Source organism: Galeopterus variegatus, unplaced genomic scaffold, assembly GCF_000696425.1.
Source record: "Galeopterus variegatus unplaced genomic scaffold, G_variegatus-3.0.2 Scaffold129, whole genome shotgun sequence".
In the NCBI taxonomy this organism is placed as follows: Eukaryota; Metazoa; Chordata; class Mammalia; order Dermoptera; family Cynocephalidae; genus Galeopterus; species Galeopterus variegatus.
Window position 1 is genome coordinate 371637 of NW_007726240.1, and position 17709 is coordinate 389345.

A 17709-nucleotide genomic window follows, 5' to 3' on the forward strand; every position below is an offset into this window, starting at 1 on the left:
TGCTTAAAACCTGCGTTGTCTTTGTGTGGGCTCATTAAATATCAACACGGAAACAATGCCTCGGTGCTTTCTGATGTGTGAGATGTTTTGAAGTGGATGTAAAAGCTTTTTCCAGTGGCCGAGGGCTTTCACAAGAAGAAAGGAGGTCTGCACAAAAGTGTATGTGTAAGGATGTCAGTAATTTATAAATGCTTCTTCCTTCCTGATACTTTGGTTTGGAAACCTTTCCAATAGGGATTAAGGCCAACTCACCCAGGAAAAAGATGCATCTAGTTTGGGGGAATCTAGATAGGATATATTGTGATGAACATTTCTATTCCCTGCTGGAGATCAGAGAAGCCACTCTAAAAGTGGCAGTACAGTGACAACACATGCACATTGCTCTTATGAAACTTCCAACAGCACTGCAGATGCCCGTTTCAGAATTCTTTCACTAAACCCCCTTGACTGAGTCTGAAGTCATCCCTTCCAAAGATAGCAAAGGAAAGGATGACATCTGACTCCATTTTACATTCCCAGAAGAAATTGTTGTTTAATGTTATTTCTTCAGCTGATTAGTGGCCTTTGGAATCCAAAAAAAGTGAACTCTGCCCCCCAATTACAATTCTTGACTTCATTATTTGAGTCATCTACTGCTGCAGAACAAACCACCCCAAAATTGAGTGGCTTAAAAAAAAACATCAGGTTATTATCTCTCACAGTTCTGTGGGATGATGGGGCTCAGCTGGACAGTTCTGCTGCAGGTCTCATTGGGGTCTCTCATACAGTCAGAGTCAGAAAACAGCCAGGGCTGGAATGAACTGGAGGTTCAACTGGGGGTGCTAAAAGGGCTTGGCCTCTCTCCCTCCCTCTTTCTCCATACAGTCCCAGGGCCTCTCCTCTCCACATGTTGTCCCCAGCAAGGTAGCTGGATTTCTTGCAGGTGTCTCAGAACTCTCAGGGGCAGGCATTCTAAGAGAGAAAAGGGTGGGGGAAGCTTCCAGTCCTGCCTGGAAAGGGGCAAGCATCACTCTGTCACTTCAGTTGCATAAATGGTCACAGGGCCCTCCCAGACACCAGAGGAGGGGAAATAGACTCTGCCTCCCGCTGTGGAGAGAGACAATGGATTCGTGCCCATCCCTAATTCACTCCATGCTTATCCCGTATGACTACTGAAGAAAAGAACAACCACCAAGCCATTCTCCAAACCCACTGTTGAATATCAGCATGAGCACAGCTGGGGCAAGAGCAGCCTTCCATGCAACGAGGACGAGATGGGAGGCTCAGCAGCCTCTCGCCACATAACTTAGAGTCTCTGCTGTGAAGGCGGGGGCTGGCCGCACCAGCACTGCATTTTCTCCCTTAACTGCCTGCACGCACAACAGTATGGGATCCCTTCCCAGAATGTCTCTCAGTGGGATGTTCCAAAACAAGGTCAAAGACAGACATAGATGCTGACTCTGATACATAAGGGAAAAAATAATGTAATATTTTGAAAACATTTGTTCTCTGTATTTTGGCCTGTCTGGCAAATGTTCAATTATCTGCATGTGGAAGTTTCCATTTGTTGACGACACAGTTTTAATAGCCATCCACCCTTCTCTAGTTACCCAATTCAAAACACGGCCATCACCCCCTCTGCCAGATCCAGTGGCTCAATAAATGCTCAACAAATATCTGCTGTCTTCACTTAGGTACAACATGATATCATTTCCATATGCTACACATCTCTGGGATAGTGCCTCCATGGCTAGCTATTGACCGAAGGAGCAGAAAACACTTCCTAAGGATCCACTGGGATATTCCAGACATAGGGACTTCAGCAAGGACACTGCTTAATGATGACAACTTCATTCCATCTATTGCAATGAAATCATTTGGTGTTGGAAACTTGACCTGGAAAATGGGGTATCATCATAGCAAGAGATAGGGATGACAGGAGTCACCCAGCCCAGGCATGATTCAGGGCAGGTGGCTGGCTATCAAGGTCAAAGATGGTCAGGGAAGGCATGGGTCAAGGCCTTTAGCCAATAAGATGGAACCAAGAAAGTAAGACTGAAGGCCAGCAAGGCAGTGTCTCATTATGTGCTAGACACTGTTTAGTATTTGGAAACACAGCCACACTTATCTTCTAAGATCGGTATTACTGTTATCTCCATTGTACAGATGAAGAAACTGAGGTTTAGGGAGGCAAGAAACTGCCCACAGCCTCACAACTAAATCTGGCCACCATCTTCAGTGCTTGAAACTCACCCTTTATGGGTGGGACTTTGTGAATGATGGGCCAATATCTGGATTGACCACACTGAGGAACTGGGAGGAGGCAGAGAACTGGAAACTGTGTCAAGGGTGACTGAGCCCTGCTTCTGATATGAGAAAGTTAAATCTATATTCAAAATGGATGCTGAGGCAACATAAAATAATAGGAATTCACTAAACTACATATGGCTTCTTACATGGCATCTGGCTTCCTCCAGAGTGAGCATCCAAGGAGAACAGGTGAAAGATGCCTGGTCTTTTCTGCCCTAGCCTCAGAAGTCATGCAATGGCATTCCACTACACTGTATTGATTGAAGCCGTCACAAGCCCACCTAGATTGAAGAGGAGACAACAGAGCCACCTCTCAGTGGGAGGTGTGGCGTTGTCACATTGTGGAAGATCATACGGAATGGGAGAAAATGTGCAGCCATCTGGAAAACACAATATGTTCATTGAGGTCTACTCCTCATCAACATATAATTTGGTGGGGGTGGGGTGCAAGATGCTGGCTGTCTTGGGACAGTGGAAGGAAGTGAGTTCAAGGCCAGTGTCCTGAGATGTTACACATCCCATCTGAACTATTAGCACTTAACTAGAAATATGCACATGGAACTCCTTCCTAGTTCCCTGACCTCTCCAGAACTGCCAGAGTTTCCTAAGAATTTGCAATATCGTAGATTAGGCTTTTTGAAAAGATTCAAACTGATAACAGTATACTAATGACTTATGAACAAAAGTATAACCAAGAATTGGTCATTTGTGTGCCACATTCATTATGATTGGCTGGTGATGGGTCAGTCCCCCTCAAAGACTGTGAGTCATAGACAGTTGTGTAGCTCAGGTTCTGTGTCTAAATTGTCTCTTCCTAGCATTCATTGATGAAAAATAAACAAAAGTATAAAAAATAAGAACGAATATATTAATAATGTAAGGATTAAAAACCAAAGTTCAGAGAGATGATGTCACTTGGCCAAAGTCACACAAATATTACAGTGTCTGAGTCTAAATGGAGCTGGATCTATCTGTTGTTCTCAAAGCCTGTGCTCATTCCCAACTCCACCCCACAGCCTAAATCAACCATCTTCGAATGAGGCTGCAGAACAAGAGTCAACAATCTTTAAAAATATTAGTCTTTAAATTTTCTTTTTTTGGCAGCTGGCCGGTACAGGTATCCGAACCCTTTGACTTTGGTGTTGCAAAATTGTGCTCTAGTAAACTGAGCTAACTGGCCAGCCCAGTCATTGAGTTTTCTGACCTCTTTTCTTCTGCAGACCTTGAGAGGGGAGTGGAAAGAGAAGGCATGATGATTCTAAGTGGCAAGTGACTGGCTATTCTCTCCTGAGCTGTAGAAAGCAGCCATGATACCAGCAATTGCTTCACCTGTAAAAATATTGACAGTGAAATCTAACACATTACTCCCAGTCCAGAATTATTTGTATAACCAGAAAAAAAAGAAAATTTCTTTTTAGAAATATGCATCTTAATACATGTTATTTTTTGCAGGGCAAAGCTATAACAGTGGCATAGCCTTGGTTTGCAAGCAGTGAAGATGCCAGCTAGGGGAGGGACTTCGGGATACTTCTAGTTTTGAAGTGTCGCATCTTAATGTCATTATTAAATGCACCAGCCGCTGGGCTAAGCACACAGGCATTAGTCTCTTTAATCCCTGCAATGTTCTCACTGCCAGGAAGCAAGCGCCGAGAAGCCAAGCAACCTACTCAAAATCCAGCAGTCAGTTATGGAGGTGGTTAGGAGTGAAACTTGGGTCTTTGACTCCAAAACCCTCCACCCACAATTATGTTAGGTGATATCAGGAACCTGCCCTGTTTCTCAGAGGGCTGGACACTCAGGTGTAACTGCTGCCAAGATTATGTGGCTCTGCAGATCCGGATGAGAGCTTCTCAATTGCCCTTGAACCTCCACGGTGCTTTCTGGGATCCAAGTGTCTGATGGAACTCAGTGGTGCTCATAGACCATAAATCTGCCCTGGGAACAGCCACTGGGCAACAAGACAGGCCCGCATCCAGGGGAAAGCACAGGAGTTCTCAAAGAGATTCCAGGCCTCGGGCTTCTGGGAAAGCCACATTCTGAAGAGACAAGCATCAGTTCCCAGCCGAGCACCTCACTGAAAATCACTCGCCCTTTGCCTAATGGCTTTTCTCGCCGAGCCGTGTTCCTCTTATTATTTCCATGCCAGAGAACACTCTCCTAATCCACTGCTGTCTGTGCCCTGTTAAATAATAATTGCTTTTCCTCCCCGGGGCTGGTTTCATTTCAGAAAAAAATGCCAGTTGATGCTTTAGAAATGTCAGGATTTCTACAAATCTTTTAGATCACTGCTCTGATGAGCCATCCATCTTGTGGTCACTAAGCCCCTTAGTGCTGACATTTATGTCAGAAGTGTTATCCGTGGCCCCCACGGTCTAATTGACTTCACTCCTGTGAAGTGGGTCTGCGGGCAGCTGTCTCTCCATCAGAAGGCACAGCCCACCTTCCCCAGTAAGAGAAGGGAGTGCAGGACTGGGGCTCTGGATGGACGCTCACCCCTGTAGCAAGTCTCCTGGTGCCAGCCCCACAACAAGAGTGCTTTCTTGAGCAGCTTTCCTGAGGACACAGTGGCAGGTATTAATCTTTGGTTCCTGTGTTGTTGTTGTCTTTTCACAGGGATTGACTATCTCCACCCAGACCTGGCCTCCAACTATGTAAGTACAAGCCAGCTGTGGTGGGGAAATCCATGTGTCTCAAGTGCTCTGGTGCCCCTGGTTATTAGGAACATTCATGCATGCACGCACACACACAGGAACACATGCACAAGAACACACACATGTACACACGTATGCACACAAGAATGTGCACTCACATGCACTCACAGAAAACATGTATACACACACGTGTTGCTTTGCCCCCACGGATTTGTCACCCCTTTTCCCCTGGGTGATGGAGCCACAAAGGATTACTCAAAGCCCATCTCTTCTGAGCGGTGAGAAGCCCCGAAGTGGTTAATCTTGTGGAACCCTCACAAGAGAGGCATTCCTTCCATTTGGGAAATTAACCACAAATTGGGGTTCCCTTCCTGTATTTATTCTCCAGCCCAGAAAGTTACAGCAAGAGACATAGGTGGTGTTATAGTTTAACAATATAGACTGGTAACTTTCAGTGAAATAAGCCAGATGACATGCTATTAGGCAGTTAAGTGATCCACCAACAAAAGCTTGATGTTAGCAAATATTCTCTTCTTACAGCAATTTCCCAGGATCTTTACTTATCAATCAGTAACTTGTCTGTCTTTGAACCAGCAGCCTTCCTTTGTTACAACTCTTTATCTTACAACAGAGACTCAATAGCCTGGGGAAATTTTCCTGTTTTTTGTCAGGTCAATATTTGAAACTTCGAGGCTTTGGAAAACCAGGCCCTGTGAAGTACATATACTCTATGCATCCTCTACACACATGCACACACGAACTGCCCATCTTATTAGAGCCACAGTCAGGGCAACAACAAATGGACTAGGATTAGGGCCTAGCAACAGGCCATGACAGTGTCTTTGTGAGAAGAAAAGAAAGAAACCTGAAATCTGAAAGAACAGAGTGCCAAGAAGATAGCCAAGGGAGGAGCAAAGGAGAGAGAGACTTGGCAAGGCTTAAATCAACCCTGAGCTTGATGATACTGAATTGAAGGGTGGAAATGAGCCATTTAGGTTCTTGCCAGACAAAACCAATGGCAAAAAGCCAAAAAACTGCTGCAATTCACCTTACAACCATAGCTTTATGAAAGTAAGAACATTATCCTTTTTTGGTTATTTTTGTTGTTTATGACCACTTAACGCTGACTTCCACAATATTCAGCATTTATTATCCCTTGACAAACAAAAAGTGTTAAAGGAGAATCAAAGTAAAACCCTGCTAGGCTACAGCCGCACACTCTAATTTTTTGACTCAGTAAGTCACATGCTGCTTTCCTGATGAAATCTACAAGCCCTTTAAACATAATCAATCACTTTATTTTAACCCAGGGAGTACAATATTCAAGTATTGGTGTGTTCACTTAAAATTATCCAAACTATTCCTAAGCTATACTTCTCCCATAACCTCCAGAATTCTAGCTATAAAAAATATTAGTAGCTGAGGAGACTCATATTTAAGAAAACAAGGGTTTAAATAGGAGAAAAGACGATTAACAAGCAGAAGTGTTTGGAGGTCAACATGCTGGGTCACTTGCCCTGGAAGGTGTGTGTATCTACATTGCAAAAAAGAAAGTGGGGATTTTCCATGGGTTTAGGAAACAGGAAATGGCACGGATGTTTTATGTTTTGTATTTCTGCATGGGTCTTATAAATTTAGAAGAGTATAAATTGAGCTAAGCATCATTTTTAATATTTTAAAATAATGTTAAATGAATATTTGGCACAGTCCAGCCATATGGCCCCAGAGAGAAGTGATACAAGTTAAGCCATCTGCCCAGTGATGATAATCCACTTCTGTAGAGAAAACGATAAGTGCCTGTGAGATGCAGAGGCCCCAGCGGTCCTGTGTCCCCCTCCCCTTCTCCCGTGTCCCCCTCTCCTCCCGTATCCCCTTCCCCTCAAACACGCAAGGAGCTGTGTGCGCTGGCTGTTTGCTAGCTTCCTTAAAGGCACCATTCTCAGCACAGTCCTTGCTCGCCTCCTCCTGACTTTCTCTGCATCCCCAATAACTGCAGGGCCCTGGAGATGTCTCTGATGGGGAGCGTGAGAAACGTGTGCGTTGCATTTTCTCCACGGCTCTGATACATCCGAGGCATTTCCTTACCGAGCTGTGCAGGGCTGCCCCCTGCACACACAGGCAGCTGTTCTGCACGCTTCCCTCCAGCTCCGGGACCCAGCGCCTCGCAGGACAGCCACATAGGACTTCAAGCTGGAGAGCTGGCCACCCCCGGCCTCCCTCCTGCTCGTGGTCCTGACCGGGTCCTTATCCCGGCCTGTGCCTCACCCAGCCCGGGCGGTTCCTGGCAGGCTGTTCCCAACACCAGGTGGGAGGAAACCCTCCGGGGCTGTGATGCGCAGCAGGTACGATGTTAGTGGACAGTGTGATTCATCTGCCAAAAACCCTCATCTGAAATTGGGAAGTGATCCATCCAAATTGAGACATACCTGAAAAACCCCATGGGTTGTATGAGCACTGTGGTTTTTTTTTTTCCTTTTTTCTTTCTTTTCCAAAAACTTTTTTTTTCTAATTAAGAAATAAGTACGTGTTCTCTGTTGAAAACTTGGAAAAGCAGAAAACAGATTCAAAACTACACATAATACCACCATTCTGAGTATTCTGACGTGTTTTTGGACTTTCATTTCTACATGTATATTTTTTAATGAAATTGGGCTCTTCTTATATATTCTGCCTTTGCACTTGGTAGGTCATGAATACTTTTATATTATTAAATATTCTTCAAAACATGGTATTTAGGACTACATAGTATTACCCCATGCCATCATTCATTTAAACATTCTGATCCCTAATTGTTGGGCAATTAGTTTGTTTCCAATGAGTGTCTCAGAGTAACAGACAGTGACATGCGTAGTAGAGGGACTCCAAACCAGAACCTCCTAGGGAGAGCTGAAATAACTGGAAAAGTATATTCTGAGGGGGAAAAAAAAAACTTAAGAGGCACATTAAATACGTTTTCAAATATTTCAAATTTCCCTTGTGGGATGAGGCATTCCACTTGTTCAGTAATTTCTTCCAAGAGAATTCCCACCAAAAGTGGTAACTACAGAAGGAAGTTTTTAATTCCATTAAAGGAATAACTGTAAGTGATTGAGGTTAATGAAAAAAAAGAAAAAACAGGGCCGGCCCGGTGGCGCACTGGATAGTGCGCCGCTTGGGAAGCGCGGCGGCGCTCCCGTCCGAGGGTTCGGATCCCACATACAGACCGGCTCCCACTCACTGGATGAGCAAGGCACAGGAGCAGCACCGAGGCTTGCGATCCCGTTGCCGGTCCCCGGTCCGGTCCGGGGGCGACACTGAGGGTTGCGATCCATTGCCGGACACGGAAAAAAGACAAAAGACAAAAAAAAAAAAAAAAGAAAAGAAAAAACAAAAAAATTAAGGTAATGAATTCTCCATACCTGAAAGTGTTCAAGCAGAGGGTAGATGACCACTTGACGGGGCTGTTTGTGAAGAGATGACAACGTCTACACTTAAACTAGGTGGCATCTAAGAATTGAACAGAAAATGTGGCTTCTGTATAAAACTGCACATTCTTGACAACTTCCATCCAGCGTAAAGTCTAAGTCTTCAACATCTATCAAAAACTTGGAACCTTACGAAGCAGTTATATATATTTACACATGGCTGTGAAAATTGTCTACCTCCTTGGTATAGGTGAGAAAACTGAACAGCCAAATATCTCATTCTTAATTCCTCAGCAGGGAGCCTGAGCCTAGTGGTTTTTACCAGTGACAGTGTCTCTCCCACCCTGAGTAGCATTGAGAGTGACAACTTTGCAGCTACTAACTACATTTATCTTCTTTATTTTTAATTAAAAATTTTACACTATCATTAACAGAGTGAGACTGGCAAGTGGAATAAACCTGCCCAGGAGAGTAATGAAATCAGTGGACGGTGATAGCTTCAAAGATTGTTTGAGCAGAGGATTAATAGGCAGCTCCACACCTTGTTAAGTGACTTAGTGGCTCGGATGTGATGAGCTAGCCCAGACCCCTTCCAGGGAAAGGTGCTTTGGGGAGTCTTTATTTGGGTATCCCCAGAAGCAGACCCTGAGACTAGGGTTTGAGTGGAAGTACTTTATGTAGGAGGCGATTCCAGGAAGCAGGGTCAGGAAGCCAAACGAGACAGGAAGGGAAGGAAGCCAATAAACAGTGCATTATGAAACAAGTTACCGCAGTCAGAGGCTGGAACTTCATCCCACTGGGAAACTCTGGGAGATGGTGTGGAATATGTGTGTCAGAGTTATCTCACGTGGGATGGGATGCTCGGGCATGTTGGGGTATTTATACACCAGCTCCATCAGCCATTGGTTGAGGGATGGTCTGGGGGGATGTTAACATGGCAGCTCCTCCTGCCTCCCCACACCTGGGAGAAAGCCCTGGCAGCTGGAGCTCACCAGGGACATGAGGGTCTCAGGCCAAAGGGGTACAGAGCAGCATCTGCCACAGAGAGGATGCTTTGGAAATGTATTAACGGTTAAAATCAGAAGTGTTCTGTGTTGAAAAAACTCCTTCTTGTTACTGATTTATTTTCAGTGAGAAGTGAAAACTCTACCCAAGGTCCTTTAGAAAATTTCTTCATAACAAAACGAGGCAAAATGCTTCCCAAAGCAGGCTCATTTTCAAAGCACGACTATTCTGTATATTAAAAGAGAAGGATCAAAGTATGCTGGTAGTTCAATGCTCTTTCCGTTAAACTGAGAATTAAAAATACTTTGAAAACTGCAAATCAATATATAAAAGTAAGTTGTCAGGGTTAATTTAATTCAACAAATCTACATTGAGTGAGTTGAGTGTTAGAAGCAAAGGATAATAATAGCCACTTGTATTATTATTCTAGTGTTCTATCATTGAATTTAATCTGAGATCCAGTCCCACTGGTAGATGCTCACTATTCCAAATAATTAAAATTTTCCTTTTTCTACCCCAATAGTAATAATACTAATTGAGTATTGCCAAGAGACTATATTAGACCAAGTCAAAATCAGAGTCTTCTTTCCCCATCTTCTCTATACAAACAGTCTGGATATTGTTTTCTAATTCAATATAGTCGCTGTATATTGAGCCTGCTATGTGCAAGGCCCAAAGGAAGAGGAATACATAAGACTCAGGAAGTCTCCAGAAAAGCCTGCGGGTCAATAAGGAACAGGTATGTGAGCTGTGCCTGACAGATAACGGGCAGGTAGACAGGGAGGCTGTTGGTCTCCTTACTGTGTGGCACCCAGTTCAGTGATGATCACAGGCTGCATTCATAGTACTGGTCAAAGCCCAGGGATTCTGCTGGGTCTGTGGAATAGGGAGAGACTTCCTCAAGAACACGTGGAGTGTGGCTTAGGTGGCAGCTTTCAGAGTGGGGGGGTAGGGGACAGAGCATCTCCTGCTTTGCTTCAAAAGCCTGTTTTGCTGCAGCTACAGGAGTGAAGAAATGTCTGGTGCAGCTTTAGAACCCAAGCAGAGGCTTCTCACTGTGTGTTGGGGTTTCTCAGAGCAGACCCTGAAACAGGATTTGAAGGCAAGTAGTTCATCTGGGAGGAGATCCTTGGAAGCATCGGCTAAGGAAAGGGAGGTGACACCAGAACAGGAAGGTCCCCAGGAAAGCAAATTACAACTGAGGATGATGCAAGCAGTATCTCAGTGGGGAACTCTGGGAAGCAGCATAAACAGAGCCTGCCTCGGAGTTACCCACCAGCTCCTGTCAATCACTGGTTGAGGGCTGCCACCCAGGAGCAGGGTGAGGTGGAGGGATGGGGGATTAATTCCCATGTTTTCTGGCCAGCCCTACAGACAAGCAGAATAGGGCCCAACAGACAGACAGTCTTCAGGCAAGGAGTTGCTTGTGCTGACAGCTGGAAATGGGCCAGCGTGCAAGAGTAGGGTTCCCACAGTGTGATGATAGTGGAAACTGAGTCAAACATGAGTGTGACTCCTGGCTCCCTACCTCATAGTTGTACAACCTTATACTAGTGTATTAAACACCTTTTAACTTTGATTTCCTCAAAGTGAAATGGGCAAGATGGATGTCTTGTGAGGTTTGTTGTGAGGTATCACTGGAATAACATGTATATCCGGCCTGGCATAAAATAGATGCTCAATAAACATTCCTTCCTTCTCGAAAGAGTTGAGATTACAACTCTGCACAATTTCAGGTTGTCCTGATGGAGGAGAAGCAGGGGCAGGTCTCAAGAAGTCATTGTGATTCCCCACTGTTCTTCTCAGTGAACTCAGAGTTATCAAAAGAGAAGAAAGTCCACCTCATCCGGACTAAGGGTAAGATTGTGAGGCCAGCAAAGTTAAGGGCAAAAAGTGGAGGTTACCAAAATAAATCTTGATGACTTTGAAAAATAGCATCCATGCAAAGAGAAGATAAAGGGACAGAGAAGACCCAGTGCTCATGGCCAGGGATGCACTGAAGAGAGATGCCCCAGAGGAGACAGAATTTCTGATCTACACCCCCTTCCCTGTCACAGATCTTTGAACTGAGAGGATATTCATGGACAGTCATAAGGGAGGGCTAATCTCCAAGGTGAAGGGATTGTAAGAGTGAGATTTCCTCCAGGCCAGGGAAATCCCATCTCCTGGTGTTTAATTGATCACAGAGTGGGACACAGGCTCCTGTCCTGATGGCAGGGAGGATGGGCTACATTTTGCTTGAGGGCTTCTCTCTTTTAGCTTGGGAACTATGGGTTACCGTCTGGGCAGCTCTAAGGTCCTATGCTGAGAATCTGTCCAGATGCATGTGCTCTCCCTTGAGTTTTCCCATGAATTCTTGAGTGCAGCAAAGGCGGAAGATGGCATTAACTCCAGCTCCACATCCTTCCCTAGACCTCCAGATTCTACCATAGTACTTTGCAGAAGCTCTCTTTAAAGGGGGGAAAGTATATTTCCTACCCTTTGACTTTGGTTGGGCCTTGTGACTTATTTAGAGCAACATAATTAATAATCCAAAACTGACAATGGGCCAGTTCAGAGCCTAGGCCTTAAGAGGCCTTGTGTGTTCCCACATGCCCTTCTATACCTCTGCCATCACCATTACAAGAACATTCCCAGGCTAGCCCGCTGTACCCAGGAGGAGGCTATGGAGAAGAGCTGCCCCACCTGCTACAGCCTAAAGCACGCCCCCCAACTCAGCCCCCAGAACTGCAGTAAGACACAGAGCTGCCTGGCAAGCCCAACCAGTGCCAGCCAAACCCCAGCCAACCTGCAGAAACAAGCAAGCCCAACCAGTGGAGAGCTGCCCAGTGGAGCCCAGCCCGGAACACCTCACTCCAGCTGAATTAGACTTGTAAGCTGTATAAATGCTTATCATTACGTGCTGCTGACATACAGTGGTCTCCCCTTTACTTTCTGAAGTTTCACTTACCCACAGTCAACCACAGTCCAAAAACACTACATGGATAATTCCAGAAATAAACATTTCATAAGTTTTAAATTGCGTGCCATTCTGAGTAGCATGTCTGCTCCGTCTCACCTGGGACAGGGACCACCCCTTTGCCCAAGGTGTTCATGCTGTCCGTGCTCCCTGCCTGTCATCACGGTTATCAGATTGACTGTCACAGTACCACAGTGCTTATGTTCAAGTCACCCTTATTTTACTTAATAATGGCCCCAAAGTGCAAGAGTAGTGATGCTGGCAATTCAGAAATGCCAAAGAAAAGCCATAAAGTGCCTCCTTTAAGTGAAAAAGTGAAAGCGCTCAACTTAATAAGGAAGGGGAAAAAGTTGTATGCTGAGGTTGCTACAATCTATGGTAAGAACCAACCTTCTATCAGTGACATCGTGAAGATGGAAAAAGAAAGTTGTGCTGGTTTTGCTGTTGCACCTCAAACTGCAAAAGTTACAGCCAGTGTGTAAGTGCTTGGTTAAGATGGAAAAGGCATTAGATTTGTGGATGAAAAACTTGAACAGAAACGTGTTCTGATTGACAGCAGTCGGGTTCAGTGCTATCCAGGGTTTCAGGCCTCCACTGGATGTATCCACTGGGAGATGTATCCCCTGAGGATAGGGGAGACTACTGTATTATGGTTGTTTTTATGCACTGACTGTTACAGTTACCCAGGCTAGACCCCCTCCTCAGTCCTCCCGAAGTACTTGATGCCCACCCCAGCCTAAAGAGAATATAGATTTCTAGCCCTATCTGAATCAAACTCTTTAGGGATAGGCCTCATAATGTGTGTTTTCCTAAAAGAACTCCAAGATTCTGATGATTAACCTTGACATCCATTTTGACACTCCACTCACTCACTCATTCAATCATTCACTTATTCATTCACTGGATGATATTATTCACCGATAACACATGATTATATCACAACTAGATCATAAGTTCTTCGTAGGAAAGTATGTACTTTGTACATATTTTGTGCCCCCTAATCACTTAGCACAGTATTAAGCAGGCATTTAGTAAATATTTGTTAAATTGCACTGAATATTAATCCATCAATACTAATATGAAATCAGGAACGAAGTCATACAATTACCCTCTACCAATGATGATTGGAAAATGTAGCACACAGAACCCTCTAACTCCCAGATCTCAACCACCTCATACGTGGATGCCACCATTTCCTTCCTCATAGTGCATGTCACCAACGAAGGTATGAAGGACCATGGAACCTAACTGAGGTCCCATAGCTACAGGACTGGAGAGAATATGATTCTTGGTGTGGATAATTCACATGCAGATAACAACAAACTATTTCTTTTCTGTACTGTTGAGAACCCCTCAGGTTGGTGGAAATGAAATTAGGTTCCCATGTGGGAGAGGACAAATTATATTCTTGGTTCAGTTCAAAATTTGGAACGTTCTTTATGCTCTAGTGTTGTTATTTCACCAACAGAAGTTCTCATAAGAGAAAAAAGAGCCCACCCCTAAGGATCCACACTTTTCCATTCGTTTGATGTATCCTAACAGATGACTGTCTCTGAAGAAAGGTCCTATGGAGAGCTCTGAAGAGCTGGCAGTGCTGAGCTTCAAGGAAGCTCCATGAGCAGGGTGCACATCAGGGCTGCAGGTGGCCTGCAGCTGCCATAATAAAAAGGTGACTGCTGGAGATGGGCACAGTTCTCAGCCCTGAATGATTCACATGCTATGAAGTATTGATCAGACACATTGCTCCAGGCTTTTAGACCTATTAATATTTAAATAAGCACATTAATATTGCATATGAAATCGAGGTTTAAATAACCTTTGTGTCTTATTGAAAGGAGGGACCGGCTTTTTTTGATGTACTAGTGAATGCTGGCCAGATCATAGTGAGCAATTTATCACCAGGAGGCCAAGCTGAATACTGGTGATAAGAACTCTTTAAAATCATTTTTGATAAACCGTAAGTCAAATGGCTATCATCTGGCTCAACCCATGTGCTAGAAGAAACTATCCTTTCTATATGAACATATTTTGGTATAAAAGGAAAATGTAAAACCTTGTTTAATGAAGTGAAACTACTTGTTTAAACCTACACACACACCTACAGCCAAAAGCAAAGAAAATACCTGGTCAATCAATTTTTCTAAATTGTTCAATTCACTAGTTTTTGTTTCATTAAACCTAATGAAGAGAGACCTGTATTGAGCTCCTACTGTGTGCAAGATGCCGTACTGGCGGCCTGGATTATGAAATGTGAAAAATACAGTCCCTGCCCTCAGGGAGCTCACATGTAAGAATATAATTACATTAATGTGCTCAGTGCTATCCTGGAACTAAAAGTACTGCCCACTTGGAAATGCAGCAGCAATAACAAGCATGTTGGCCCTAAAAGTTAGAGGAGGAAAGATACTCAAATGCATTTAAAGGAGCAGCAGCTGATCACATGGGAAATGGACTAGTTTTCTTGGGTCAGTACAACATATGAATTCATCTAGAAGCTTAATCAATATGATACTGGACAAGTGGGTGATTGGATTTTCATCTGGACATTTGCTTCCACTGAGAAGCCCACAGAAATTACTTGCTTACCCCAAATTCCCTAAAGGCCTTTGATGGAGTCTCATCTCTTTGACCAAATTTAAATGACTTAAAGACCAGGATAACGTCATCAATTATTTTGTTCATGAGAGTATCAACTAGAAACCTCATTCCCCAAGAAGATAATTTATAAACTTCTTCCATAAATAAATGACTGAAATATGGATGAGTGGATAAATGGATGGATGAACAGAAGGTTGGAAGGATGCTAGTAAGACTATTAGGATTCTATTCTGTTTGTCACCAAACATACCTTTTCAGAAAAAAAAAATAGTGTAGCAATGTTACATAAGCCACAAGAAAGTCATTTACACAAATACAAAAAATATTTGAAAGATCACTTTTCTCTGCAGTCTTTGTTGCTTTCTTATTCCTCACTATTAGTGTATACTCACCGAATTCCCAAAATACAAAATATTTCACTAGTTTTATTCTTCATTTTTGTACTTCGGAAAACCAAAAACCTGTAGGTGACCAAGCCTTGCTGAAGGGAGACCTAACAAAATAATTAATTTGCCAATAACGCCTTGCTGTAGCTGTGATGATTACTTTTTCCCTTTCCTCATGTGCCTAGTTTCCCATTGCACTTCCTTAAAGCCACAGTTCTGGGTGTCTGAGATTTCTGAACCCATGTGCCCCATCCAGAAGGAAAGTAGCGGGATGAAGCTGCAGCAAAGTGGGGGCCATCTGCAATGCTTGCCCATGTCTTATTGCCAAGCAATGGGGCCCAAATGGGTGTGTCTACCAGAGCCCAGCCAACCTGTGGTCATCGCCAGGGCAAACCAGGTCTGGCCATCATCCAATTCCAGTTTTTTGAAGTGACAACAAAGATGCAGAAGCAATACCCAGGCCTCAATTAAGTAGGATCAGACCCTGAGTCACGGAGTTTTCTAATTTCTGATATATTTTTGTCACTGTGTTAAGAGAATCATGAGGACTACAACTTTCCTTTCAACTATAACCCATTTTCCCCTTTAAACTCTCTCATTTTTCCTTGAAGGTAAAGCATTTGTGGTAGGCAGAGTTCTAAAATAGCCCCCAAGACTCCCACCTCCTGCTGTAAACACTCTGTGTAAACACCTCCCCTGAGTGTGAGCAGAGCCTGTGGTTATGATGGGATAGCGCTCCCACAATGAGATCGTATTATATGGCAAAGTTAAAGGGATTTTTTCAGATATAATTAGGGTTCCTAATCAGTTGACTTTAAGCTAATCAAAGGGGGGATTATCCTGGATAGGCCTGAACTAATCAGTTGAGCCCTTTAAAAGAGCATCTACAGGTCAGAGATGGAAGAAGTCAGAGAGATTTTAAGCAGTAGAGACTTTCACCTGTTGCCTTTGAAGAAGCAACTGCCATGAGGGGAAAAGGGCCACCTAGCAGGGAATGGCAGGCCCCCTCGGAGCTGAGGGCCTCGCTCCTACAGCCACAGACAACGGAATTCTGCTACAACCAGTTAACTTTTTTTTTTTTTTTTTTTTTAATTTATTAAGAATATTCAGGGGCCGGCCCGGTGGCGCACTGCTACAGTGCGCCGCTTGGGAGTGCGGCGGTGCTCCCGCCGAGGGTTCGGATCCCACATACAGACCGGTTCCCGCTCACTGGCTGAGCGAGGTGCGGGCGCAACACCGAGGGTTGCGATTCCGTTGCCGGTCCCGGTCCGGTACGGGCGCGACACTGAGGGTTGCGATCCGTTGCCGGTCACGAAAAAAGATGAAAAGGGAAAAAAAAAAGAATATTCATGAGATACAAAGCTACTTGTCACCCCTTGTGCTCATGATGTGAGGGCCATATTCATACTGGGGGCACACCCATTACCAGAAATTACTTTAGTACCCCATGTACCCACCCAATTATCCCCTAACCTCCCTGCCCCACCCCTCTCCCCCCCATTCCGCTTTGTAGCCCTAGGAATGTTCCGTCCCTCTGTTGGACCACCGCACTACTGTGGTCTTTCTTTCCTGCCTTCGTTTCTCTCTTAGCTCCACATATGAGTGAGCACATGCGATATTTATCCCTCTGTGTTTTGTTTATTTTGCTCAACATAAGTTTCTCCAGGTTCACCCACGTTGTTGCAAATGGGAGTATTTCATTCTTTTTCATGGCAGAGCAGTATTCCATGGTTTATATATACCACAGTTTCCTTATCCAATCATCATCAGTGGACATTTAGGCACAATCAGTTAATTTGAAAGAAGACCCTAAGCCTTAGATGAGATCTTAGCCTTGGTTGACACCTTGATTTCAACCAGGTGAGATCGTGAACAAAGGATTCAGTTAAGCCATGTCCAGAAACTCTGAAATAATAAATTTGTGTTGGTTTAAGCCACTAAATTTGTGCTAATTTGCCATATAGCAATAGGAAACTAATACAGCCTTCTTAATTATAGTGTATATTTGAGCATGAACAGAATGACCTGCTTTTTCTCTGAGTCAATAAAAATAGACCATTCTGGGCCGGCCCGTGGCTCACTCGGGAGAGTGCGGTGCTGATAACACCAAGGCCCCGGGTTCGGATCCCATATAGGGATGGCCGGTTTGCTCACTGGGTGAGCGTGGTGCTGACAACACCAAGTCAAGGGTTGAGATCCCCTTACCGGTCATCTTTAAAAAATAAATAAATAAATAAATAAAAATAGACCATTCTTCAGGTTTTACTTTTTAAAATATATTTGCTTTGATCTCAACAATAAAGACCTATTTCCATATAGAGCTCTTTCCTAAATAATAATTCTGCTATAGCTAGAGGCTCTGGTAAAGTTAGTGTGAAGTTGAGAGCTCTAGAGCCAGCCTCCCTGAGTTCAAATCT

General features: G+C 44.1%; 1 protein-coding gene across 1 annotated transcript in view; it reads left to right on the top strand.

Annotated features, from left to right (window-relative positions):
* Window positions 1–17709, top strand: part of PCSK2 (proprotein convertase subtilisin/kexin type 2) — a 287440-nt gene that overhangs the window by 162664 nt on the left and 107067 nt on the right. The window contains exon 5 of the mRNA XM_008588485.1: window positions 4903–4940. Coding sequence (XP_008586707.1) covers window positions 4903–4940 — 38 coding nt within the window. The remainder of the gene's footprint in view (window positions 1–4902; window positions 4941–17709) is intronic.